The following is a 26,920-nucleotide window of genomic DNA, read 5'->3' as shown; positions in this document are numbered from 1 at the left end:
AGTTCAGGGGGAAAAACTATTTCACAGTTCCGCTTCTGAAAAGGCGGTGGTAGGATTCAAAGTCAGATAATAATATTGCCATCAATGCGTTTCGCCCGGCCTTCCAAAGTCTCTCATATCACTCATAACTTAATTTATCTGACATTTCAAGGTCATATGATGTGCAGAGTAGACCATTTCCAAACATTTTTACTACATGTGGTGGTGAGGATTGATCCTAATGGTGCTATAAAATCAGTAATGGTTACTTTTTCATTGTTTTTTTGCGTTGTTGTTTTGCATATTTGTGCCATTTTGGTTTTGTTTTATAGTAACTGTAAACATGTCATGTGGACTATAACGATAATACTTATAAACCGTAAACTCCCCAACCCTCAAAAAGCATACAGTACATTACTTAAAGAGTTGATACAGAATGCCCCTTCTACATGTATTGATGTTATTTGTCGTTATGGTTAAGTAACCTCTACATGCACTCATTCTTTCATTTTAATACTTATCTATTCTTCAATTGGGGTGGGCGGGGAAACTTCCCTTATCACTCTTCTCCATGTTGTCGAGCAGGGTGAGGGAAATTAAACTGCATTTTTGTAATGCTGCTTACATTTGTGAGACTATGACTGGACACATTTGGGGTCAAAAGTTATCTTTGGCTTAACTGGCTTTTAAAACAAGCCTTTAGTTTTAAAAGAGACAATTTTGTTTTTGTATAATTTTTCTTTTATTATAAAAAACAGCTGCCTAAAATTATGCCATGCAATAGATGATTTTGCCTTTGGCATTAGGTACTATATATATATATATAGAGAGAGAGAGAGAGAGGGGGGGAGAGAGGGAGAGAGGGGGGGAGGGGGGGAGAGAGGGAGAGAGGGGGGGAGAGAGGGAGAAAGAGAGATTGAGAGAGTGCAGGAAACAATACGTTGTTGACATTATTGATGAAGAATTAATCGAGGAATGTCTGTTGCCTTAAGCATCTGATAACAGCATATGAAAATGTATCATAGACGTTCCCATCACATGATCACTGTGACCATAAACAAAGGTTTTAATCAACTAGTTTTGAAGCAGACAAACAAATTCATTCAAAAATCACAAGTTAAGTCTGTGTGGCTGTGACAATTCAACAAAACATTTTTCATTGTTTATTCAAAACTTGATCCAAGCAGTGACATTCTCTTATTTGCATTTCACTTTTATGAGTCTTATAATGGCTTATTTCAAATTCATGTAATATAAAATAAACAAAATATGGAATGTAACGATTATTTTCAATGTGAATCAAAGGCTGGTGACACGAATGATTACATGGAGGTATATACGTAAACTTAATAATGGCAAATATATTTTTGCATATGAATATACTACAGACATGTACATTTCTCTGGCTTTTGGAACAAACAATATTTTTTGTTAAATCATCAGTTTTCTGTGATTTTTCACCAAATTTCACCTTGTTTTACTCGCCCTCGGGCATCCTGATTGAATGTTACTTTCTTCTTGAAGAATAATCCAGTTGGAGTTTTACTTCCAAAAAAGTCCATCCATCGGTCAAAAAACTGCTCAACAAGGCTCGGAGTTCTAAACAAAGATCTTCTGAAGCTACTCGATGCGTTGGTTTAAGAGAAATATTCATATTGACGGTGCTATTAACAATAACACTGATTCACTCCCATTCTATCGCTTGGAAGTAGAAAAGATGTGGTATTAGAACTCTGACTGCATTATTCTTCAAGAAGAAAACCATATTCACTTAGGATGCCTTGAGGGTCTGTAAAACATGGGGACATTTTGATTCATGCCAGAAGTAGCACTTTATCTTCTGTTTCAACCAAATATCCTGTTCCAGCCAGCAAAAACTGGCAACAGAAAATAAAACAGTCGTGTTGTAAGAAGAAATATATTTTATTTAAGTGTTTGTTAACAGATCACAGCACTAGTAAGAGGAATGAATACATGTAGATAATGCTGCAGTCCTGCATTAACCAGCAGGCAAAAATATTTAAACTATTGTGCAGATGATTTCAATATTTTTGAATTGTTAAATGTGTATTTTAAAGCAAATCCTTTACTAAATAAATGACTGGTACACGAAATTACACCATTATAGAGGATATATCTATCGAACACAGAAAACCCACACAGCAAACATACATTACGGCACGCTGACCATTACGCATTAGAAATAGGCAAACTAAGATGAAATGCTCTTGCTCACAAACAGTGAAGGTGGACTAATCACAAGCATTGCTACACAATGTCAGGCACAAGATATCAGAGTATTGAGGTTTCAAATGCAGATTTAGCAGAAAGATTTTCCTTTCAAAACAAATCTGCTGCACCGATTCACGTTTGGCCAGTAAACACTTCAGTGCCACTGACAACTGCATGTTACGCTATATTTAGCTGGTTTCTATTGGTGAATATACTTTAAGTGTGTTTAATAAACTGCAGCGTAAAACCAACAAAGAAACAGAAAATTATAAAGCAGCAAAGCTCTACATAAATATTCACATATTCAGAGGTGTTATGGTTAAGGAAAGCACTCAATGCTGAAGAGTACATCCTTCTCCGTATGTGCAGGGTTTTAAAACATGAATACAAAAGCTGTTATCACAGTGCGTGATTAAAATATAGATTTAATTTATTACTTTCCATGCCCCTCCCACGTCGCCCTATTGGGAAAAAGAGAATAATTCTGTTTTGTATGTCCCAATCTGGTCCATTTCTTATGATTTTTAAATCACACTAACGAATTGCAAGAACACATTGGTCACCACAGCATCACCTGAATTGACTGCATTCTGCCAATAACAAGCAAATTGACAGAAAATTCCCAGCATAAAATACTCCTTTGTCATGCCATCAGCCAGCCTTGTGTATAAGACAAGACTGCTGGCTCACTTCACTTTCTATCAGTCTCCAGAAAGAACAAATCAGAGAGATGAGATGCATGAGGAGTCAAATATTGTGCAACAATCAGCCATTAAATAGGAAACTCAAAAGCAGTGGTGTGTTCATAGCTGAAAAAAAGAGAAAATGGTATCAATGATTAATATTCTGACAACTTACAATTTTTGAGGTTTGGTGTGTTCTCTTTCATAATATAATTTTTCACCTGTGTAGATGATTGATGTAGCCACTTCTCTCTATCCCCACCAAGTTTCATACAGGAAAATAGATCACATACTGTGGGCAGACCAAGTCTTTCCTGCAAACAGGAAAAATAATGAATCCATTTTTTGTCATGTGACTTTTCTAAAATTAATTAAATTAAGGTTATACACTGTAACAACAACTATTTCAATACAATGAACTCTAGATTTCCGCCTATGTACATTACTATAATATTCCCAAATGTCACTGTACATCATGATAAGGCTTAGAAAGTTATTATTTAGGAAATATGTTTTTACTAGATAATATGCATGTATTATACACTATTAAAACATACAAATATACATATACTGTAAGACATCAAAGCCTCACCTGTGCATTCACCCGCTTGCGTAGAAGCCATTTGTCCTCTTCGATGTCTTTGGTGTCTTGCTCTTTCACATTCTCACTCTCTGGCTTGCTTGGTATCTTTGCAGGCAAAAGCCAATTATCACTTTGCAAAGGCTTCGTGGGGGAGCTCTCTGGGTATTTGATGTGCGGGGTCATCCAATCAGACAGGTCGGGCAGGATAGGAGTCTTGGCATTGTTGCTTGGGTGTAGCCAGGCCTCAAGGATGGCCTGAACCTTCTGCTGCTGCTCATGCTGGTGAAAGGAAGCTTTGTTTGTGGCGTTCTTATTGACAGGTACGCCGTTCTTATCTCGGCCTTCTTTCTTGAGGAGCCAAGCGCTCATGGCCTCTTTTCCACAGTTGTCATCGGAGACACATTGAGCATAGCTGGCACAGGTCTCGTTGGCTTTGCAATGGGTCTCAAGAGGGATGGTCTTCTGAAGCCACATCTCCACTGAGTCGGAGTTGGTGGTCGGGGTGGTGGTAGCGATTGGAGGAGGTGTCTTTAGGCACTTGAGATTCCCAAGGTTTTCGATTTCTACAGCAGCAACGCGCGTGGAGCAGCAAGAGCCGCAGTCGGACTTCTGGAGCCAATCGGTGGTGGAAAAGCTTTCATAGAAGGGTTTGGTGATCTGTTTGAAGCGTAGTTCATCATCGGAGACTTGGTGGGTCTTATGTTGTTTACTCGGGGTGACGAGCCATTTGTTAAGGGGTTCTTCCTCTGCACTCTTTTCCTCCCGGACCTCCTCTTCAACATCATCCAGATTTAAGTCGCTTTCTTCGATCATCTCAATGGAGAAGGTTGAGCTGCCGCTGCAGGTTCGCTCACGAATGGGTGATTTCTTCTTCACAAGCCATGACTCTAAATCTTGGAGCTGACCCCAAGCTTTCTGGAAGTCAAAGGAGGGAACCTTTTGATCCTCCTGCATGGAGAAAATAAACCAATGCTAAATGTAAGAAACAAGCACTGTAAAATCCATATTAACAACCAAGTCCACATTACGAACAGGTTCACTTGTAACTATAATAAACATTCAAGGCTTGCTTTTAACAACATTTCCATCATGTCCTCAAGAATAAACAATACCTGAGAATCCTCAGAAACAAGCAGCCAATTCTGGGGGTTCTTGCTAAGCTGGTGTCCTACAGGAGGACTGGTTACAGGGTGGTTCCCCAACAACCACTCAGCCAAAGGTGTGGCCCATTCAGCATCTAATTTCTGAGTAAACAGAAGTAGCTAGTATTATACCAATAACTATTCTGATACTGTGAAAAACATCACAATTAAGTTTTAAAATATTAAAAGCCAACCTGTCTCTTAACAGAAACTGGGCAGTCCTGGAGAAAACATGATCTCTCAAAAGAGTTGGTGGTCTGTGACATCTCCTGCTAAAGTAGGGGAAATATTATGAATGCATGAGCTTTGTAAAACGGCTTGGACTGAGTAGCCTTGACAGTCTATTTATAACAAAGGTATGAGGACGTCATATTTTTACAATATATATACAGTGGGGCAAACAACTATTTAGTCAGCCACGAATTGTGCAAGTCCAAATACTTATTTTCCACCATAATTTGCAAATAAATGTGATTTTCAGGATTTTTTTCTTATTCTGTCTCTCATAGTTGAAGTGTACCTATGAAGAAAATTACAGGCCTCTCTCATCTTTTTAAGTGGGAGAACTTGCACAATTGGTGGCTGACAAAATACTTTTTTTGCCCCACTGTACATTAAATATAGCGTCCTCATACCTTTGTTATAAACATACCGTCTAGGCTACTCTCTGTGTGTGTGTGTGTGTGTGTGTAATATATATATATATATATATATATATATATATATATGTCTAAATCACAACAATCATTCTTTAAATACATGTCACTCTTGAAATGTATATCCACCGTGTCTTATATGTCCAAATATGCACTAGCTCTCACAAACCTGTGTGGAAATGGTCCCAAAGGATGTGATAGCCTTGCGCAAGTTGCAGACATCTGCTTGGAAGCTCATCTCTGGGGTTTCATCAGGAGTCAGATTCAGAGAAGAAAGCCTGGAGAGACGAGACAGAAGCTCTCTAGTTAGTCTCCTTCGTCTATCACAAACCATAATTTACATTCATTCCTGTAAATTATCGCTGAATCTCGATAGATTAAAACAGAAAAAAAACTTTTCCACAAACAGTAATTTGGCAAGCTGAAGGAAGTATTCTACACAAATTTTCCATTTAGAAAGGTTGAGTTGGTTCTTACTTTTCCAGGCAGTTGGTGAGCTGCGTGGCAGGACTGTTACTCTTTGAATTTTCCATTTGATGAATTAGGATGTCAAACTGGCCCTTGAACTATTAAAAACCATGAAATAAAAAATAAGCATTAAGCAACTTCAACTGTAACACCGCACTGCAGCGAAGATGTAGAAATAAGAACTACATAAAGGCAGTGCTACAAACAAAGTACACTTACCAAGTGAAGCTGCTGTAGCTGTTGTTGCAAAGCTTCTCCTTTGAGCTGCTCCACCAGATCAACCTGCTCCAGAAGCCAAACCTCACGAGAGCGCAGGATCTCCAGATGTCTACTGATGCAGCTGTGCAGCTGAGACTTCACCTGAAAACCAACCAGACACGGCTATAAATTTGGCTAACTATTTATGTACATGCATGCCGTCTAGCAGGTGCGAATCGAGTTGGTGGGTCAGGCTTTTATGAGAAGACACTCGGGTGCCCCGCAGCTTTTAAAACGCCAGCGTTGGTTAACAAGTCCCTACCTCTTTAGCAATGCCTGCAGTGATCTCATGGAAACAAAGTCTATTTACCAAAGTCAGAGAAAAATACAGGTGTTGTAACTAAGAGATTATGGGGACTTCCAATTGGGTTTCACAATACAGATTAGGAAAATTTGTGTAAATACCAATTTTTATCTTAGAAGCCATTTAGAAGACAATAGCTCAATTGTGAACACCTGTTCAGGGCTAATATGTTGAGCTGTGGTATAACAATCCTTCATCTCTTCAAAGATGATGTCAGTTTGGGTAACAATTATGAATTGTGTCACTAAAACGTGTTTATGTAAAATGGATGGATGTCTCTTTATGTTGTGAAATAATCACGCACATAATCTGACATTATGCACACATGAACAAGTGCTAAACAGACGTCAGTGTCCACAACCCACTAGAAGTAATGTCTAAAACAGGCACTGAGCTTTGAATTACGCAAAAATGGAATAAAAATAACAGACCTATTTTTAGTTTGATATGTTAATGTCCACAAAACTCTTGTGACTCACCTCTCTGGAGTTGCTCTTGAGCTGAACTTCAGCTTTCATGACCCCAGCAATGGCCTCTTCTAACTGGGCGTGGGCCTGAATACACTGCCGGAGGAAAGTTATCTCTCTCTGCCCTGCTGGTAACATGCTGCGTACAAATAAAAACACATTAGCTGACATATTACCATGGTCCCTATTCTCAAGGCACTGTTTAAACCAATGGTTCTCAAACGTTCTGTTGTAAAGCCCCCTTTTGTGAAGGGTGCATTGCTACCTGCCCCAAATAAAGAATAATTTTAAACTTCAGTAATACAATGCTGTAACATCAGTTCTTTAAGTTGGTATCATTACTTATCTTAAGTTTGATTGCATAAAATCTATGGTAAATGAATATACATTTCATAAAACGCCACAAGGTTTACATCACTGGTTTAAAACAACACCATAAATCCAATAGGGCATTTCAGTCTTAAGTAAAACATCTTGTTCAGTATCTAGATCCAGGATTTATTTCTGTTATTCCAAACACCTAATCACTAGATAAACTGTATGAGATACACTGCAAATTAATAAAATAAGGTTTAATATTTCATTATCAAGAAATTGTTTAATTAAAACAATAAAGATACAAGAACGTACCACTATAGTGCTTAACTGCACACATAAAGCCTTATGCGGTGGCAATATTTGTCAACAGTCAACATTTGCTATCATATGTAAGTGCAGTGTTTTGTAGACTCAGAACCTCTCTGACAGGTTGCACATATCCCAGCGTTACTAATGTGACATGCCTGCCAAAGTCAGAACAACACGTGAAGTGTAAAATAATATACAGCTGACAGGATCTGAAGGGCAAGAAACTATGATTCTGGAGCAGCTCTTCAAAAGGAAGAGGCGTAACTTGTCTTATTGAAGAGAACACCCAAATAACATCATTGAAGACTTGTTTGGTGGATCTTTATTTGATAACCTTCATTTAGATGCAAAGTGCGCAAGGTTTATATTATGCCATCTAAAAAACCTAAAACAATCTTACAGTATTCAATCCTGACCTCATCCATCACAAACCAGAAAAACTACAGCGGATTAATTTCACAACGTTTCACACAAATAGCCATGTAATAGTATTCTCTCAAATACGTTGCATTGCATGGCTTGCATGAAAAACGCAATGGTTAATGCAATGGCACATGCTTATAGGGCATTAGAAATAATAAATAATGACTATGATCGAAAATACTAAAAACAAAGCCCTCGTTTACGTAAAGACGCGTTTAAAATATAATACCAAAATAAGCTAAGGTTCGTTTATTTTACCTTTCGGAGGTTAACAATAATAAAACAAACATTTAATGTCAAACATGACACCATAAAAATAGGTTTTAACGATTCTTTCCGAACACAAAGGCATCTCACAGACATAAAGCTAAGACACCGGCGCGATCAGTTTCGTTTCCCTTTCATTCTAACAAAGCACATACTGTTCCTACCTCGTCTGTTCCATCAAGCGATAAACAATAGCGGTCGAGTTATAATCCAAATGTGTCGTTTCATTTACTGTCAACAAAAAGAATGTCTGATTGTTCCTACGATTTATCGGAGCAGTGCTCTTTCCACGACCAACTCTACGTCATCACACACGCAGGCACTTCCGCCTAAAGATATCTAGAGGCTGCGGCCTCCACTAGTGCAGACTCATACCGCACGTACACCGGCAATGGGGCCAGTGTGAGGGGACGCGCAACATACGACTCAGCTGATTTGAGTAAACTCAAATGACCTAAAAAAACACGGATAGGGCAGTGAGCATTTTGCCTTGATGGTAAATGTTGTGCTTTACAAATGATTTTCTTTGTGAACGTCTTTAAAATAACTTCTGCTATCACTGGCATCAAGCTCAGTGTTTAAAAGAGGTCAATGTCAATAAGCCATCTGTAAAATATAAAAAAGCTAATCTTAGTCTGTATACCAGTTCAAATCAAGAATTCCAAATATCACGTTTTTACCAAACTGATATTTCAGAACAGATGTCAATACTTGGAGGTTAAAATACCTGTGAGGTCTTTTTCTCTTTCTTAGAAATGCACACACAAATATCAAAATACAAATTTGAAGAGCGATCCATTCTTCCCTTGAAGGTTATTGCTGCTTATGGTTTTTACATTTTAATTCACTGAACTCCAAGAATAGCCCGTGCCGTCTTAAAACATGCATCCTTTTTGTCCCCGTAATGCAAACATTTGCCTAATCTAAAATAAAATATTTTTATGATGTCTAGACTATATAAACAGGGGTTAGGCAATTACAGATGGTTTAATACGATGGTAATTAATAAATATATACAGTGCATCCAGAAAGTATTCACAGCGCTTCACTTTTTCCACATTTTGTCATGTTACAGCCTTATTCCTCAATTCTACAAACAATACCACATAATGAAAATGTGAAAAGTTTGTTTGAAATCTTTGCAAATTATTAAAAATAAAAAAGCACATGTACATAAGTATTCACAACCTTTGCTCAGTACTTTGTTGAAGCACCTTTGACACAAATTACAGCCTCAAGTCTTTTTGAGTATGATGCTACAAACTTGTCACACCTATTTTTGGGCAGTTTCTCCACTTTGTCTTTGCAAGATCTCTCAAGATACATCAGGTTGGAAGGTTCTCCTCTCTCCACAGAGACATGCTGGAGCTCTGTCATAGTGACCATCGGGTTCATGGTCACCTCCCTGACTAAGGCCCTTAGTGAGTGTAATGGCAAAGGCTGTGAATACTTATGTACATGTGCTTTTTTCGTTTATATATTTAAAAAGATTGCAAACAAACTTCTTTCACGTTGTCATTATGGGGTATTGTTTGTTGAATTTTGAGGAAAATAATGAATTGAAACCATTTTGGAATAAGGCTGTAACATGACAAAATGTAGAAAAAGTAAAGCGCTGTGAATGCACTGTATGTTTTGACTACAAATGTCACATTTGTAATGCTGTAATTGCTTAAAGGTACCTGTCATTTAGGTCGATTTATATCTTACCTTATATATATTTATATATTAATATTAACCACAGAGATTTCGTTTTTGGAAACTATGTTGTAAATACTAAAAATGCAAGTTTCCAAAACGAAATCTCTATGGTAAATATTCATGTGCAACGTTATTAGTTTGATAACGTCTCTCTGTATCTGCACTATCCCTTTACAAGGCCGTTTATGCAATAATACTTTCCAAAACTTGATAGAGCGATTACACAAATCTTACATTGCTTGCAAAATGTGTATAGATTATTAAACATGGCTCATTAATTATACAGTAAAATATACAACGAAACAGAAACTGTACATGTGAAACGGACACTGAAAACATCTCCTAAATGTCGCACGCCTGTAGCCCCTGTTACAAAACACTGCAACAAATCCATCAATACCCTACATATCAATTCGTGAAAAATCTTTCTAATTGAAATAATTACATGAAAAGGGTTATTTATACTTAGAACGCGCATTTATGGTTCTCAACATTCAACACCAGTGAAGTCTGGTTATAAAGACACAGAGCTCGTGCACCTCTGCCCCAGATTCACATTCCAACGCCCCTCCCCGCTACGTTAGTTAGCAGTAAAGTTAAAGCTCTCATTACAAATTACATATATGAACATACCTGCAATCCTGCTGTAGTAACTTTTACGTAAGTTAAAACACAAATAAAAATAATTAATAAATGATATATTAGAGGAGAAGTGTTTAAACCCCTCGTGCAGTAAAATGCCTGCAAGGCTAATGTCAAGGAGAGCCAGCCCAGATGAGACACCCGTCATGAGACTTCATGTTATCGCGATACTGTCTGTGTGCGTTCTCGACGTTGGTCTTGACTGAAACGGTGCTACCGTCTAGTGGCGAATAAGCAATCAACACGATTTACAAGCCCTTGGCTTACATAAACATTTACTAAAATACCCACAAACTATTTATTTAAGTATGCACAATAATAAGGTTAAACAATAAAACAAACATTTAGCATTGGGCAACGGGATTACGTGTTTTACAGTAGGCAGAAACTGTTACATCGGGCAACCATTTTCCTGTATTTTATACATTTTAGTTTGAGCCAGTTTATGAAACATTTAGAAATCTTAGGTTTCATCCAATCATTGTGTGTTGAAATAATAACTCATGCTAAAATGTTATGTCAAATACGAAATGTTTTAATCATCATATCATATTATATAAAATATCTTTGTACTTACAAAAAACTGTTACGTGAAACCACTATGATGAACATAACTCAAAATCATGATCTGATATGGTGAGGGGAAAATATGTGATGTAAGTGAGAATTTTAAAAAGCCTGTGGTGACCAGACAACCAGTGCAAACAGAATGATTTCACCTTGTTGTGATGTCTGCTTTGTTCTTGTTGCTTGTGATTATGTTCCGTTTATATATTTTTTTTTATATTATTTAAAATTAAAGTAACGAGTTTTAATGTGAAAAGACGTGAGGTGAAAGTTTTTTATGTGTTAAATATTTTAATCTCATTTTTTTAAATGTGTGCCTCATATTTTGGTTTTAAAATAAAAAAGGTACATAGTTATACATAGATACCTAATATATATTATATACTTGTTTTATACATACTGTGGCAAATACAACTATTATTATTAAAATATTGTGTGTGATTTTGTTTTAAAACACGGAAGTTTGGCGGAACTTGCGTCAGAATTTGTCGTCACGTGTCAATTCTGTGCTAGCGTTGTACAGCTGGCAAAACAATCCTAAAAATCGCAAAAATCGAGTGTTTACATCAAAGGACAATGAGCACAACAATACAGGTTTAGGTTGTACCATTTTCATTGATAGTCTCAAAGCTAACGTCTCTGCGTGGTTTGTTCACGTTAACGCTAAACAATGTCGGGACCTCAAGGAACTAAAAACACGAATACGGAACCATGGGGTGGATTTGATGACAACATTATCCAGGTAATTTACCTAACTATTCCTTAATTTTATCATTGATATGAGCATATGTTGTTCTCCTTAACGAGCTTTTGTTTGGCCTAACCTATACCCGATTCTGATGCATAGATACAGATACTTAACAATAGGTAATACTATGATCATAGTACTGAATAATTAACTTTTCCACGTTGCGCTCCAATTTATTTAAAAGAAATGTGATGATGTAACCCATCCTCAATTATCATAACCTTTGTCTGAGCTACTTCAAAACAGGACTTGTTTGAACTTTAACCCCAGGGCAGTAACTCTGCAGTGATAGACATGGAGAATATGGACGACACATCTGGATCCAGCTTTGAGGATATGGGGGAGATGCATCAGTCCGTGAAGGAGGAGGAGGAGGTGGCCACCGAGGCAGAGGCTACGGAGGAGGACATTGGAGAAGATGGAGAGTTCCTCGGCATGAAGGGTTTGAAGGGACAGTTGGGCAGACAGGTTGCTGATGAGGTGAGACTGGAAGAGAGACACACGTGCACCCAGAGATAGAATGTATGTCCCTAAAAGGATAATTTTACTGATAATCTGTGTATCTGTTTTATTCACACAGGTATGGCAGGCAGGAAAGCGTCAGGCCTCGAAAGCTTTCAACCTGTATGCTAATATTGACATCCTCAGACCGTACTTTGATGTGGAGCCTATTCAAGTCAGAAACCGGTGAGGTGCACGTGTTTTTAGCTATGTTTTCACAAAATTTGCCAAAACATTACCACTGATTCTAAAACATGGTTAATCCACAGGTTGATTGAATCTTTGATTCCTGTCCGAGTGATCAATTTTCCACAGGTGAGGCTGCTTGTCTGAGCTGATAAACTGAAAGATGATCACATTTATGCATATGCTCTCTTTTAAGAGGCCACAATGTTGCAGGGTTTTATAATACGCATTTTGTTTGAATTCATTGTATGATGTTATGTAGCTTCATAAAGCACTTTTTCTTCCATCTAAATTCAGAAAGTTGCTGGAGAACTGTATGGACCACTGATGCTGGTGTTCACAATGGTGGCCATTCTGCTTCATGGCATGAAGACATCAGACACTGTCATCGTAAGCTAAATACATTCTAACATTCCACAGATTTGTCTGTCAACAAAAATCTAGTCACTTATGTCAGTGTTCAGTGTGAACAATATTTCTGCTCATCAGACTTGTGTTTCTTTATTTCTTGAAACAGAGAGAGGGCACCCTGATGGGCACTGCCATTGGAACCTGTTTTGGATACTGGTTGGGAGTCTCCTCCTTTATCTACTTCATTGCTTACATTTGCAATTCTCAGATTACAATGCTGCAGATGTTGTCTTTGCTAGTAAGTACCTTGAACAGAGTATATGACAGAGAAAAAGCCATAATTCAAAACTGCATAGAGCGTGCTTGTGGTCTTGTGTTGTAAAGAACAAGAGCTTTGATATTTGTTACTTTAACACTCTGTCATTCCCCTTTGTTATGTTTTTAACAATGTGAAGTTGAATGAATGGCTAAATTTGAGCTTTTAGTTGAGTAGTGCCTCATTGTTATATTATGTTTTCAGGGTTATGGTCTCTTTGGCCACTGTGTGGTCCTTTTCATCACCTACAACGTCCACTTCCACTCACTCTTCTACCTTCTTTGGCTGGCTATCGGGGGGCTCTCTACACTCCGCATGGTAAATAAAGGCCATATGAGGGCCAAATATAGTTATAATGTATTTATTTATTTAAATAGTCAATACAGTTACATGTCTGTATAATCTCAGTGTCATTGTAATGTGTCTTTCTCTCAGGTGGCTGTGCTGATCTCCCGTACCGTTGATCAGACTCCTCGGCTCATCTTGTGTGGCACCCTGGCTGCTCTGCACATGCTCTTTCTGCTCTACTTGCACTTTGCTTACCATAAGATGGTTGAAGGTGAGATATCTGTAGAATGTGCAGTACGGCCACCAATATAAAGAATGACGTTTAATCAATAATTATAGTACCGTAACTATCTTTCCAGAATAGCTTTGCTAAGCAGAGAAGTGACATAAATATAAACTAACCAAGGCTACTGTGTCTGTATCTCTGCTAGACAAAATTCAATTAACTAAATGAATGGAATAAGCTAAATTATATTAAGTGTGCTAATCCCTTAGAGCAAAAATATAACGGAAGAGCAGGTATATGAGAAAATCTTCTTGGCATTATTGTGACCTTTAGTAATTGAGTTTCCTTCCTTTAATCTAATTTTAGACACATTGAACTTTGCTGTGTTTTCAGTCCTTTCTATCTTCAGACCATCAGCTGTAAAATGAGGCCAGTTTGAAAATGTTCATGCGTCAGAAACACGATCCAGGAAACATGCAATGGGTTTTTCAGATATCTCTAAATCAGTTTAGGAGTTTGTCATTTTTCGTTTAATTGGAAATTGATGGACAGTCTTTTGCTTGTGTCTGCAGGTATTCTGGATACCTTGGAAGGACCCAACATTCCTCCCATTCAGAGAGTGGCCAGAGATGTTCCCGTTGTTGCAAACACTTTTGTAAATGCCACCATAAAGACGATAGCTGCAATTGTACAGACACAGTGATTATATATTTGGGTGGTCACACAGGCCAGTGTGAGTTTAGTGTGTGTATGTATGATCAGGACACTTTCTACAGAGCACCATTTAAATCTTAAAGATATCCTGGTACTGTCAAAGTGATCTTAAGGGATACTTTTAGCTCAAGGTGACTTGTGTGGATCATATTATTATGAGACAGCTGTTTTGACAGGCTGTCCACATCCCTTTACACTTGTCTTAAATCTTTTTTCTTGCAAAAGGTTTTACAGGCCTACTAATGTTAGATGGTTTATTCAAATTTTGGATAAAACTATTTATCTCATCAACAAGAAAGACTTTCTTTAAGATGCTAATGTTATTGACATAAAAGACCCTTCAGAATGTTTCTGCCATAATTAGTTTCTGGATATTTATGCTCGTTGAAAGTATGCTTACATAAACAGCGCACTTTCCAGTTGATTGTCCACAAAAACAGTTTCAGTTACAGCAAATGACATGACACAACACTTGTTCTGTTTTTAGATCTTGTTGCTTAAGTTCATTTGTTCAAAGTTGAAGAGGAGGTCTAAGCAGATACATCTTGTCTTGATTAGAAAGCACAGTGAATAGATAGAGAACTGTAATGATATTTTATTTGAAGATGAGAAAGGTGGTGCATGAGATATTTTTTTCTTATTCATTTTTTAAGCAGCTATTGTGCTGCAGTCTCTATTTAAAGCTCTGGTTTAGGGTTAGAAGTGTTCTCTCGTAATGTTATCTTTTTCATGTAATCTTACTATTTAAAAGCTTTGTGTAATAAGAAAATAAAGGAATTAAAGCTCATGCTGTGCTTTATCATGGCATTATGGCCTGTATTTGTATGGTAACGGTTAAAGAGTTATTGATGCATGTTTATTATATTAACGTGAATTTGTTAGGATATGTGGAATTAAAAATAAGATTTCAAGGTGTTCAAAGACACAACACATGTTGGTCTATGTCATGCTAAACAATCACAATAGTGCAGAAAGAAGACATACTGTTTGTGGTTTTGAAATCATATAAGGGTGAATAAATGACAGAATTTTATACAGACAGCTTTCAATCCCAAATAGGTTTGTTCAATATACAGACGTGCTCAAATTTTTTGGAATGCACAATTGTCCCTGAAATAACATGAAACTGACAAGTAATTGGTATCCACCATTGTTTATAATAGAAATCTGATTTTTTTATTCAACATAATATTGTAAATAATAAAACAAGTGAAAAATGGCATGGATAAAAATGAATGGAAACCCTAACCTAATATTTTGTTGCACAACATTTAGAGTCAATCACTGCAAGCAAATGTTTTCTGTAGCGCTCAATGAGACTTATGCACCGGTTAACCGGTATTTTTGCCCACTCTGCCTGGGCAAACTGCTCCAGCTTTCTCAGGTTTGACTGCAAGATTCAGTTCTTTCCATAGATGTTCGATAGGATTCAGATCAGGACTCATAGAAGGCCACTTCAGAATCTAGTCCAATTTTTGATTCTTGTCCATTCTTGTGTGATTTAGCTGTGTGTTTTGGGTCCTTATCCAAATGTTGGAGAATCTGCTAATGAGACCGAGCTTTCTGACACTGGGCAGTACGTTTCGTTCTAGAATATCTTGATAGTCTTGAGATTTCATTGTGTCATGCACAGATTCAAGGCACCCTGTGCCAGATGCAGCAAAGCAGCCCCAAAAACATAACCGAGCCTCCTCCATGTTTCACTGTAGGTGTGGTGTACATCTTAAAAGTTCAGCTTGTATCTCTTTGGCAGTTATGGAGGTTGGCTACAATTCCATGGACCATAAACTTCTTAATAATATTTGCAACTGGTGTCACAGGAACATCAAGCTGCTTTGAGATAGTCTTGTGGCCTTTACCATGGTTGTCTATTATTTTCTTTCTGATCTCCTCAGACAACTCTCCCCTTTGCTTTCTCTGGCCCGTGTTCAGTGTGGGGCGCACAATGATACCAAACAGCACAGTGACTACTTTTCTCCATTAAAATAGGCTGAATGACTGATGATAAGATTGGATACATGTGTGATACTAATTAAAGAAACAAATTAGTTTGAAATATCACTATGATCCAATAATGTATTATGTTTTCTAAGGGGTAGGCTACCAACACGTGTCTAGGCCATTTTAGAATATCTTTGTAGAAAAAGCAATAATTCATCTCTTTCCACAGCTTCTTTGCTTTATTCTATGACAAACCAAAGGCATGCAAGTAAACATAATACAATAGCCTTTATTTTCATCACTCTTCAGGATTAATGAAGCATTATTTCAATGAGCTGTAAGTGTACCAACAAATTTGAGCACGTCTATAATTGCAATGGTCAGGTGAGTTAAGGTGAGCTACATTAGGAATTAACTGTGTTTGTTTGGGTTCACATTTCCAGCTCTCGCTAAGTCTGTCACAAAGATATGGCCAGGCAACCAGACACGATGTGGGTACAATTGGTTATACTATCCACCTGCAAATCCTGTTGCTGAGGAAAAGACAGGTGACATTCACAAAGAGCCAAATAATACATTATTTACAAGTCTCATTGACAATGTGCGAATTTATTGATTTAAGTAAAGCTTTTAACTTTGATGAGTTGTGCAGACTTAATAATGTTAATAATTACGTCAACTTAATATTGCGTGTAATTTCAATTTAAACATCCGGGGTAATTTCTTTGAAATATTGTTTTAAACAAAAGAACACAGATATCTTTAAAAATAGATTTTGACCCCCAAATGGGGGCCAGCATCTTTTTTTAATGGAGAATACATTATTCATAGGCTTTTTCATGGTGGGAGTGTTCAATTGCATTATTCCAATAAATGGCCATAAAAAAATTTACCATCTCCAACCCTTCAGGTGAATAAATTATGGATTTATTATAAAAGTGTTCATTGCCGAATAGATTACCGTACAGTTACAACACACAGAATAGTTTATAGTTAGATCATGGGAAACTTGTTCTTTTTTTATAAAAAAAATATGGTTACTTCAGTGAACCATATGGTTAATTTTGATAAGGGAGGGGACAGCCATAGCTCTTAAAGATGTATAATGCATTAGACATTGGACTACCTCCAAAACCCAACCAATCCTCCATTCACAAAAGAAATGTTCACTACCTCAACATATTTTGGCTCGACCATTTTCCCCTGTAACCACCGAGCACACATATTGTAGCCAATCCCACGTTCTGCTGTTGAGGGGATTACCTAAAGCCTGCAAGTGGTGTTCCTATAAGTAGCTGTTTGTGTATTGATGATGATGATGGTGGTGGTGGGTTAGTTCAGAGCATTTCAACGGAGGTGTCATCTACTGGGTGTCCATAGTAACCGCCAGTACAAACGCACCATCATCGTATTCGCCTCGACGCTGCAAAGACTGAAGCGCAGAGAAACGTCAAGCTTAAGGATACAAAACGCTGAAGTAGCACCACACCTTTACGTGAGCCTGTAGCTTATGTACTGGCATACACGCTGCGTTAGAAAATGCGCATCCGTGCTCTTTTTTCAGTCGATGGCCAATGATGTCAGTGCCGTGGAGACAACGGAGGCACCACAACTTTAACAACTGCCGTTGAGCTTACATCGCAAGCAAACCGCTCGTTCATTTACGCATCGTATATATTCTCTTGCTAAAACGAGATATGTTATTGCATACGCCGGCGTGTGGTCGATCTACAAGCGCGTTTTGTTCGCTGTAAGTTAGTAATGTGGAGACTGTAGGGCATCTCTTTAAGGATCGGTAATGCTGTCCAGCCGGGCCGTTAGTCGAGCCTGACGCCGTCGCGATGCTGCCGGGCTCCATACAGATCACGGGAGAGGCGCTGTCCGCAGCTGAAATCAAGGATATATGCGAGAGCCTGAAGGAGAACAGTGTGAGGCTTCTGTCTGTACGTGGCTGTCAGCTGTCCGATCGGGACTTCGGCCGTGTGTGTCGCGGCGTGGCGGAGTCTCACTCGCTCGCTCAGTTGAACCTGAACCTCGGCGTGGTGTCCACCATCAGCCGGACGAAACAGCTGGCAGATGCGCTGGAGGCCAACAGATCCATTCAGACCCTCTTGTAAGTTAAAGGTCCCAGTTACAGTCTTAGTGCTCTTTGACAAGACAAGCATTGCGTTTGTTTATAAACACGGCAAAATATGTTAAAACCCATAACTATAGTATTGTGGCAGCCCATACGTGTGTTTTAAGGATGTGAATGCTTCTCTAAATTGATAGTGTAGATGTGTGTTTTTTGCCTGACAGATGATGAAATCCATAGGCTTATATTGAAAGAACCCTACTGTAGGGGTTGGACAAAATAATGTGAAGACCAGCCTTTAATACAGCTTCAAACCCTTATAGAACGGGTTATACAGTGTAATCTTGTACTGTTCATCCATCAGACATCTAGCAGTTGCTTTAGAAAGGGAAGTAGGAACACTGCTTCTCACTCTTGTCAAATTCTTGGAGACTATTGCGCTCCAAACAGTCGGCCTGAGAAGACAAAAAAGTCTTATACTTACCAAAACACGGTTGAACGCAACTTGTTTGCGAAACAATATATCGTAAGGTTTGTTTTCCCTTGTCGGCGTTCATATTATTTCGTTCTACCCCATACAGTATCTAGAAATCAGCAGATCTCCATACTCTCTTAAGATACCATCTAGCAACATACTATACTACTTAAACACATATTCAGAGTACACCATGTCAACACAACACACTAGCATTTGATTGAATTTATTTTCTTTTTTTTGGTTATCCATTTAGGCCAAATTGCTTTCTCTAGTCAAACGTTGTCTTGGGAGTGCTAAAATGAATTTGTTAAGAAACACCTTTTTTTAAAGCAAGTTTTAAAGTTATTACATACATTACGACATATACAATGTCCCGCTTTCAGCTCGAGGTCTTTTGCCGATCTCTTTCCCCTCCCTCCACCCTGTGTTTTGCTCTCCCTTCCATACACACAGTTTTGTCCAATCAGTGGAGCAAGTCAGCTCTGTGCCCATATACATACCTGGATGCGTGCCCCCAATCCACCCAGGCCCACAACACCTGCACACCCAACATACCCAGATGCAATGAATGATGCCCGGTTTCACAGACAAAAAATGAAAGTTTGAGTTATCTTAACAAAAAAACTTATTTGAAAAAATATGTGAATGTCATAGTTTTATCTTAGGAAGTACATGAACAATGTTTGTTTTTAAGCCACATTAATACCTATTAGTTAAAATACTTACAAATGTATACTTTTACATAATGTGGATATTATAGCAGCATCTAGTGGTGATGTTGCGAATTGCAACCAACGGCTCACTCCCCCTCCCTTTTGATGCACTATAACAAAGACGTCATGTTTTTGCTTCTTTGCCGAAGGAGATAATGTATTTACGAAACATGCTTTGTAGTGCAGTTCGTCCATTTAGGGCTACTGTGGAATCAACATGGTGAATTCCATGTTAGGGGACCCGCGGTGTATGTAAATAGAAATAGCTCATTCTAAGATAATTAAAACATTACGCTTCATTATGTAAGGTCTTTCTACACCTCTGAACAAATGTATGTTATATTTCACTTCCGTCAATAGACCATCCAAAACATTAAACACTTGACGTTTAAATGTCCCAGTTTAACCAAAGCAATGTAACTTAGTATGCCTTGAAGAATAATGCAGTCGGATTTATTATACCACGTATCATTTTACTTCATAGCGGTAGAATGGGATTGAATGGACGTCAGTTTTTTTAAGCTCCAAAAAGTGCATCCATCGATCAAAGAACATCTCGACACGGGTCTTAACAAAGGTCGTCAGAAGCGAATCGGTGCATTTGTTTAAGAGAAATGACCATATTGACAGCGTTATTAACGTTGATGTCGAGCTTCCGTTATCCCTCGGCTTGCCGGAAAAACAAGCCTAAGATTCACACGCAGCAGAGAAATAAAGGAAGTTAGACATCAACGTTAATAGCGCTCTCAATATGTATATTTCTCTTAAACAAAAGCATTGATTCACTTCAGAAGACCACATTCAGTCAGGATGCCTTGAGGGTGAGTAAAACATGGGGACATTTAGTTTTGCCTCTGAAATATCCCTTTAATCTAGTCCCTGTCTGTGAAGCCTAAAGTTACATTAAAATTAGATTGCAGTGTTAGAATGTAAGTAGTCAAATTCTAACTCTCTGGGATTGTAGTGTTATAGTATTTTAATATTAAATTGCAAATGGTCTTCTTTCTTGCATCTATTTGCATACTAAATTGTGATTGACCCATTATTTCTGTTTAATTTAGTTAAAAGCATCTCCGATGTTGCCTTTAATTTAATTAACAAATTTACAAAGCCTAAGCTTACGGTACATGAAACCCAATTTTTTACAAGCATGGTTGTTTTCCTCAGAGACTGTGAATCTAACACAGAATGTGATGTCTCTGCATCTCTGTCCACTCTTTCTGTGCACTTACAGCCTACACGGGACTCCGCTTTTAGATGCAGGACTGGTCACTCTGAATGGAGCCCTTTCCACTCACCCTTCACTCGTGTCCTTGGACCTGGGGGACTGCATGCTGGGAGATGAGGCTGTACGTCTCATATGTGGCATGCTGCCTCCAGACGGAGCCAAATCAGGTACAATTTCACAACTTAACCAGTAAACAGACATTCATAATACAATACAGTTTATAATATACTGTGTGTCATGAAGGTGTTGAGAAAACAAAAAAGTTTATGACGCATTCAATTTCAACCCTTATAGTATTATAATAGCAGTGAAAAGGCAGAGGCAGATAAGGACAGAGGAGGATGCAAAAACACATCAACTAACATGAATATCAAACATAATTGTGTGTTTTTTGTTTACAAAGGCGTCCTTCATCATCACGTTTGGACTGGATTAAACAGCACCACTGAGCTTTTAAAATCCCTCAGTGCTCTGTATAACCATCTACTGTATTTACACCCCAACACTACCGCACACAGCAAATAAACAGGTCACCCATTATCCTCCTAGATGGCACTATAATAATGGAAATATATCATTAAACCAACATCAACCAAAGTATGGACTTCATTAAGATGGACCACACATCAGAGGCCTCCCATTTATGCACTTTGGCTGTTTATAAAAGGATGAAGAAAACATTTGTACATTAATACAATTCATACCTGTGTATATATCCAGGCTACAATACTCTATATGACATATGTCTATTTGTCATAAAATAATGACTTTGAGAGTGTTACAATATTGGGAGATTTGGATACATAACTGGCGTATGATGCTATTCTGTGTCTGATGAAAATGCTGCACCTTTAAATGAATTGAGATTTCCTGACAGCTCTTGTGTATTAATGATGTGTTTGTGTTAATGTGATGAATAATACTGTACAGGGCTAAAGGAGCTGACACTGAGTGCAAACCCAGCCATCAGCACTCAGGGTTGGGCTCGACTGGCCATCGCGGTCGCTCACAGCTCACAGTTACGTGTCCTCAACCTTGACTACAATCCCTTGGGTGAGTAATTTTTCCAGACATTAATTCCCAGTATTAAGGTGTGGGTGTGTCCCTAATACACAGATAATGGGTAAATGATTAAGTTTCTGCAAGAAGCAAGTCTTTCCCTGAAGTATTATGGATGGCCTGGATATGTTTTTGATATATAGGCTATATATTTTTGGACAGTATTTTGCTGACCCTTGCTCTCCAGTGAATCAAACTGTAGAACTGCAGTGCTTGCATTTTTAAAACCGCACAAGGATGTCAATTTCACTCTGACTGCTCTGCGTCAGCTCTCCTCATTGGTCGTGGTTTTCAGGGGATCAAATCGCTGGGATGTTGGCCGTCGCTGTTGCGTCCAGCAGAACTCTGGAAGTTCTGGATTTGGAGGGAACTGGACTCACCAATCAGTCAGCACAGGTACATTCAGATATATGACATCATTCAACACTTTATAGTGCTAATTTTGAATATAGTCTTATTAGGTAATTACTCATATATTGTTGCTGTATTTTACTCCAATATGAACATGAGATATAGTACAATAATTATGTCATTTACTAATCTAACTAATATTGTTTTACACCTGCATGACTTTCAGTGAAAACCAAAAGTTAAGGATGTCCCAGCCCCGTTTTTCATTTAAGGAAAGTGCATCATACAAAACTAATAAGCAATATTTTCAGTGCATAATGAAATCTAAACTGTCAATTTATTACACGTGGATCATTTTATGATTTGTACTTGTTGAATTATAGGCTATGTGGGTAAGACATTCATTAGGGGTGTCACAATATACCAGTGATATTAAAATTCATGAATAAAGAACCATGAAGCATAAAAATTCTGTTAATACTTCTCGTTCACATATCGTAATATTGTTAATTATTTATCACTGTAGTGTCAAATTGTGCCTGAAGAACCACAAGGGTTAAAAACTGCTGCATTTGACTGATAACATTAAGTTATTTATAAAAGAAAATCAATAGCTATCGGATACTATTGTCATGAATTCTTTTGATTACAATTATCATGTAGTGAATAACTGATATTGTGACAGCCCTAACATAACTGTACATAACAATTTTTCTATTAAAGGGATGTAGATCAAATATACAGTACATATTATAAACCACGAGTCATCCTAATCCATTTCCTATTACCACCTAAAGAAAAAGCACTGTAGGGGAATAATGGATTAGGCAGGAAACACGATGAAACATCTATTCCCTTAAAAGCTTTCAATCTTTATATCTGGAATTAAAGCTGCCAGGAGGTCTATTGATAGAAGGGGATTATTTTGTCCTCCACTAGAGGGCAGAGTTGTCTCACTGTATTAGCGGTGACACCTCTGATGCTCACTACATATGAATGTCTTTTTAGTATTGGTTGTTACTTTGTGGTAAAACACATAACAGGAATTGCCATCTTTCATAAAGTTAGTCCCCATTCACTTAGTGCACTTTTGAGTGGACAAGTGCAGTCATTCCATGACCCCATGATGCACTGCAATGATGAGTCTGCGACCTGAAACTGAATTTCAGACACAGTCCTAGTAATCGTTCTCTTTCAGGAGAAGACAATTCAGACATTATTTATTGTTCCTGTTGCTCAAAGAGCATTTGCATTAGTGGTTTATTTCCCAGGGATACACAAACCTGTATTTTCAAAATTGTATTTCACTCATTCACTCTCTCTTTTGAGTAAACTTTCACTACTTTCAACAGACTTTCGACATTCTTGACATCACGTGTTCATTAACCTCTTGCTTTTGCTTGCTCCTCTGTCATCAGGTCTTCCTTGACATGGTTGAGAACTACCCCACCAGCCTGCGTGTGCTAGTTCTATCCGAGAACGATATCAGCCCTGAGCTGCAGCAGCAAATCTCTGATCTGCTTTCAGAAGGAGAGGAGGAGGAAGATAAAGAGGGAGAGGCCCGTGGTAGCTCCGTCACCCCCCGAGAGAAACCGGCCTGGGTTCCCCACAGCAGTAAGGGCTGACCCAGTCTCAAACTCTCTCAGCCTGTTCTCTTCGCTTCAAGACTGTTTTTCATTCAGATTCTCTGCTTCTCTGTGTGAGTGGATGACTGTCCTGAAGCTACCGGTTCTAAAAGTCCTGGAGACGGAGGAAGTACAGAAATTCACATTTCTCATGCAATACTTAGGAGAGATACTATTTGTGAAATAGAAAGCTGGATTTCTTATTTAAAGCCAGGTTGCGAGTTGTTCTCTGTCCTGTGTATTCTTAAGTTATTAAATGTATGGTTAGAATTTAAACGGATATTTCACCCGAAAACAAACCCTTTATCATCATTTCCTCACTCTTAAGTTATGCAAAATCCATGCAAGTTTTTTTTACTTTAATGGAACATAAAAGGTGACTGGGTCTGTCAAAATACAAATTGATAAAAAACAAAAATGCCCTGCGTCAGGTTTGGGATGTTTTTTACAATGATTCAAGGATTTTCCATAAATGCTCCATTTTTTGAGGAAATTTGACTTCTGTATTCGCTTTGACAAAGAGCAAAAGGATCAATGAACATCTTAAGAAGACTTACATTGCTACATTTATGACACTTTTATGTTGCTTCTTCATTTATGCTGGAGCTCAAAAGACCCAGTCCCCATTTACTTCCATTATATACAAAAGAGCAGCCACGATATTGTTTTTTATGTGTTAAATCATATTTGGATATACAGTATAAGTGTTAAACAATAATATTTTTGTTTTAGGAGCGTTCTTTTTATTTTAATGAGGTCATATTTCATAACAACAAAAGTTGTTCCTTTTCAAATTACAAAAAATAATAATTTAACAAATAGATTTAAATGCTCAATATGGCAATTTAACCGAGAACTAGGCCTAGAATAAAATGTAATGTTAGGTTACTACAAAAAAATCTATTTTGCCTTTAAATAAGAGTTATTTCTTGTCTATTTATTTCAAGCCCTTGTAAATTCATTTTGCAGACGTGTTCGTCCAAAACAGCTCACAAATGAGAAAGTATTTAACGTATTGTCCATGAGCTGTAAACAATAAATCTAGTTTACCAGACAATGTTTACAAGTATGTTACAAATATAAGGGTTTTGAGTATGAATAAATGGCAACATTTCAATTCTGGTTGTACCGTGACTTTAAAGAAGAACCTTGAGTAGACTAAGACTAGGTGTTCAGAGCTGGTGTATCCTCTTTATGTTTATCCATTTCATTGACCAAATTGTCTCTGACCCTTCCAGACTCTTCCAGCTCCCAGATGGTCCTCATGACAACAGGACTGGGTGAGAGCTTTTTGGCAGAGACAGAGATGTGATACTGGAGCTGCCTTTGTTTTGTGTTCGCACTGTTCGACTACTGCAAGATCACCAGTTTGTGTGTGTTTCCTCTCACACTGCATGACCTGTAGCACTTAGCAGAAGACAGTTGAAAGCTGGAACAAAAACCTTAAACACCAAGTGACTTATAATACGCAATAGTGAAGTATTTATTTTACAGATGTACAGTCTATTTATAAATGCCTATTTAACCAATAACAGTATGCTCTGATAGTTCGGCTGTATAGGGTTGATGTGATGGCCTGATGTCTGAATAAATCAGTTTACATCTTTTTAAATGCGTCGTTGTGCCTGTTTTGTTCATTCTGGGTCCAACACTAGACCAGATTATTAAAATACTGTCTAAAACGATTTTCTTCATCATCATTATAAATCGTCTTTATTTACAGCCTAAAGCTGTAAATCAGCATTTAAGTCAGATAACGGCTGATAGGTGTGTTAGATGTGCCTGACCCCACTCGTATGCTACGATATTGTTTCCTCTCATCATGACTTTGACTAAGCGTCTCTATTCATGGCCAGGGATCAAATGCAGAAATGGACACCCAATACCTAAAGGCTACCTCTTCTCTCATACAGCAGCTAGGAAAGGCAAATAATAAAGGAAGGAAACTATAGTCTATAATTAATGAAATCGACCAAGCTGCTAAAGGACTCAGACAAATGAACGGCCAATTTTCCAGTGGGTAATGAATCCTATTCACTCTGTGCTCTTCCTCATGACATGACAAAGAATTCAACATGATGAAATACTCATTAATCTAAAGTCTACACACACAAAAAAATCTGGTTGAAAGTGAAATGAGATCAGATCCAGCCAGGCAATGCACTGAAGAGTTGAATGAGTCTGGAATCAACAATGCAAAGAATATTACTAAAGAATGAGACTGGATTAGCAAATAATAAAATATAAACAATGAATTAGTGCTGGTTTATTTTTTTAAACGGGTCATATCATAAAAATTTAATTTCCTTTTTTTATATGTAGGCCTACAATTTAGTACCGCCAATATTGTAGAAAAACGCCTAGATAACTGGTCTCAGATCTGATCTACCTCAGCTGTCTTAACAGCGATCTGAAGTGTCTATCTAATTGAGTTGGCCAATCAAACGAAAGGGGATATACTATTGACAGAAGTCGAACATGTCGCATCTAAAAACGTGTGCAAAGCACTGACATTCGGCGCGCCTTGTGAGTTTGCGCTCTCGATTTGAGCACGATGGAAGCTCAACATTTTAACAACAAACCTAACGACCGATTGTAATATCCAGTAACGTTAATTCAAACGACAAAATTCCCAAAACATATCATTTACATGTTTAATGTCAGTTTGACAAAACAAAACCATTACCACACCTTCACTTGTTCATGCCAAACCGTGTGGCTTGGCTCAGGTGTGTTTATACGTTGTGGTTAGCCTGTATTAATACAACTATATGATTAGCAAATAATTCAAATGCATCACTTTTAAATGAATTCTCGTTATTTAATTATGTTTCTATAATTATTTTAAGTTTACTTTTTTTAACTTATGTAATTGTATGTCTTATGTCTGTAGCTTCACAAAAACTTAAATGGATAGTTCAGTCAAAGAAATCTTCACTCAAAAGTTCACTCAGGAATTCTGTTATCACCCTCTTACCTTCATATCATTCCAAACCCAAATGCTCCGTATGAAAGATTGAATGTCAATCTGGTTTTATTTGTATAAAAAATTTAATTGACCATGTGTGTCATTACTGATAAACAAGAAAATAAATAAAAAGCTTATACAAAACTGAGGGGCC

General features: G+C 37.7%; 3 protein-coding genes across 9 annotated transcripts; 2 read left to right on the top strand and 1 right to left on the bottom strand.

The window, feature by feature from the left end:
- Positions 1 to 1,104: 1,104 nt before the first annotated feature.
- ncoa4 (nuclear receptor coactivator 4) lies at positions 1,105 to 10,608 on the bottom strand. Of its 4 annotated transcripts, none has more exons than XM_079473279.1 (10): positions 10,424 to 10,608; positions 6,785 to 6,911; positions 5,963 to 6,103; positions 5,753 to 5,841; positions 5,445 to 5,553; positions 4,814 to 4,891; positions 4,590 to 4,721; positions 3,487 to 4,425; positions 3,116 to 3,208; positions 1,105 to 3,020 (listed from the first exon to the last, which is right to left on the bottom strand). In XM_079473279.1, the coding sequence occupies exons 2-10, from the start codon at positions 6,908 to 6,910 to the stop codon at positions 3,015 to 3,017; spliced, it is 1,713 nt and encodes a 570-aa protein (XP_079329405.1). In that variant the 5' UTR covers position 6,911; positions 10,424 to 10,608; the 3' UTR covers positions 1,105 to 3,014. The 4 variants fall into 4 exon arrangements, with proteins under 4 accessions (XP_079329405.1, XP_079329406.1, XP_079329403.1 ...); XM_079473280.1 differs by having other exon boundaries at positions 1,109 to 3,020; positions 4,814 to 4,888; positions 10,424 to 10,604; XM_079473277.1 differs by lacking the exon at positions 10,424 to 10,608 and adding an exon at positions 8,254 to 8,437 and having other exon boundaries at positions 1,109 to 3,020.
- An 841-nt stretch (positions 10,609 to 11,449) lies between these two features.
- yipf3 (Yip1 domain family, member 3) lies at positions 11,450 to 15,556 on the top strand. The gene is made up of 9 exons (XM_079472635.1): positions 11,450 to 11,741; positions 12,018 to 12,227; positions 12,328 to 12,434; positions 12,518 to 12,563; positions 12,732 to 12,824; positions 12,952 to 13,083; positions 13,306 to 13,419; positions 13,537 to 13,660; positions 14,188 to 15,556. Exons 1-9 carry the CDS (start codon positions 11,670 to 11,672, stop codon positions 14,316 to 14,318), a joined length of 1,029 nt encoding a protein of 342 aa, XP_079328761.1. The 5' UTR covers positions 11,450 to 11,669; the 3' UTR covers positions 14,319 to 15,556.
- Positions 15,557 to 16,445: 889 nt separating this feature from the next.
- On the top strand, positions 16,446 to 25,407 carry lrrc73 (leucine rich repeat containing 73). Of its 4 annotated transcripts, none has more exons than XM_079472633.1 (7): positions 16,446 to 16,607; positions 16,714 to 16,818; positions 20,770 to 20,930; positions 21,694 to 21,816; positions 22,118 to 22,218; positions 23,592 to 23,787; positions 25,037 to 25,407. In XM_079472633.1, the coding sequence occupies exons 3-7, from the start codon at positions 20,867 to 20,869 to the stop codon at positions 25,108 to 25,110; spliced, it is 558 nt and encodes a 185-aa protein (XP_079328759.1). In that variant the 5' UTR covers positions 16,446 to 16,607; positions 16,714 to 16,818; positions 20,770 to 20,866; the 3' UTR covers positions 25,111 to 25,407. The 4 variants fall into 4 exon arrangements, with proteins under 4 accessions (XP_079328759.1, XP_079328758.1, XP_079328756.1 ...); XM_079472632.1 differs by lacking the exons at positions 16,446 to 16,607; positions 16,714 to 16,818 and adding exons at positions 17,520 to 18,383; positions 23,856 to 23,928; XM_079472630.1 differs by lacking the exons at positions 16,446 to 16,607; positions 16,714 to 16,818 and adding an exon at positions 17,520 to 18,383.
- The last annotated feature ends 1,513 nt before the right edge of the window (positions 25,408 to 26,920 follow it).

Source organism: Barbatula barbatula (assembly GCF_947034865.1).
Source record: "Barbatula barbatula genome assembly, chromosome: 14".
NCBI classification, from domain to species: domain Eukaryota; kingdom Metazoa; phylum Chordata; class Actinopteri; order Cypriniformes; family Nemacheilidae; genus Barbatula; species Barbatula barbatula.
The sequence above is the reverse complement of the archived record's forward strand: the minus strand, read 5'-3'. Positions and strand labels throughout refer to the sequence as shown.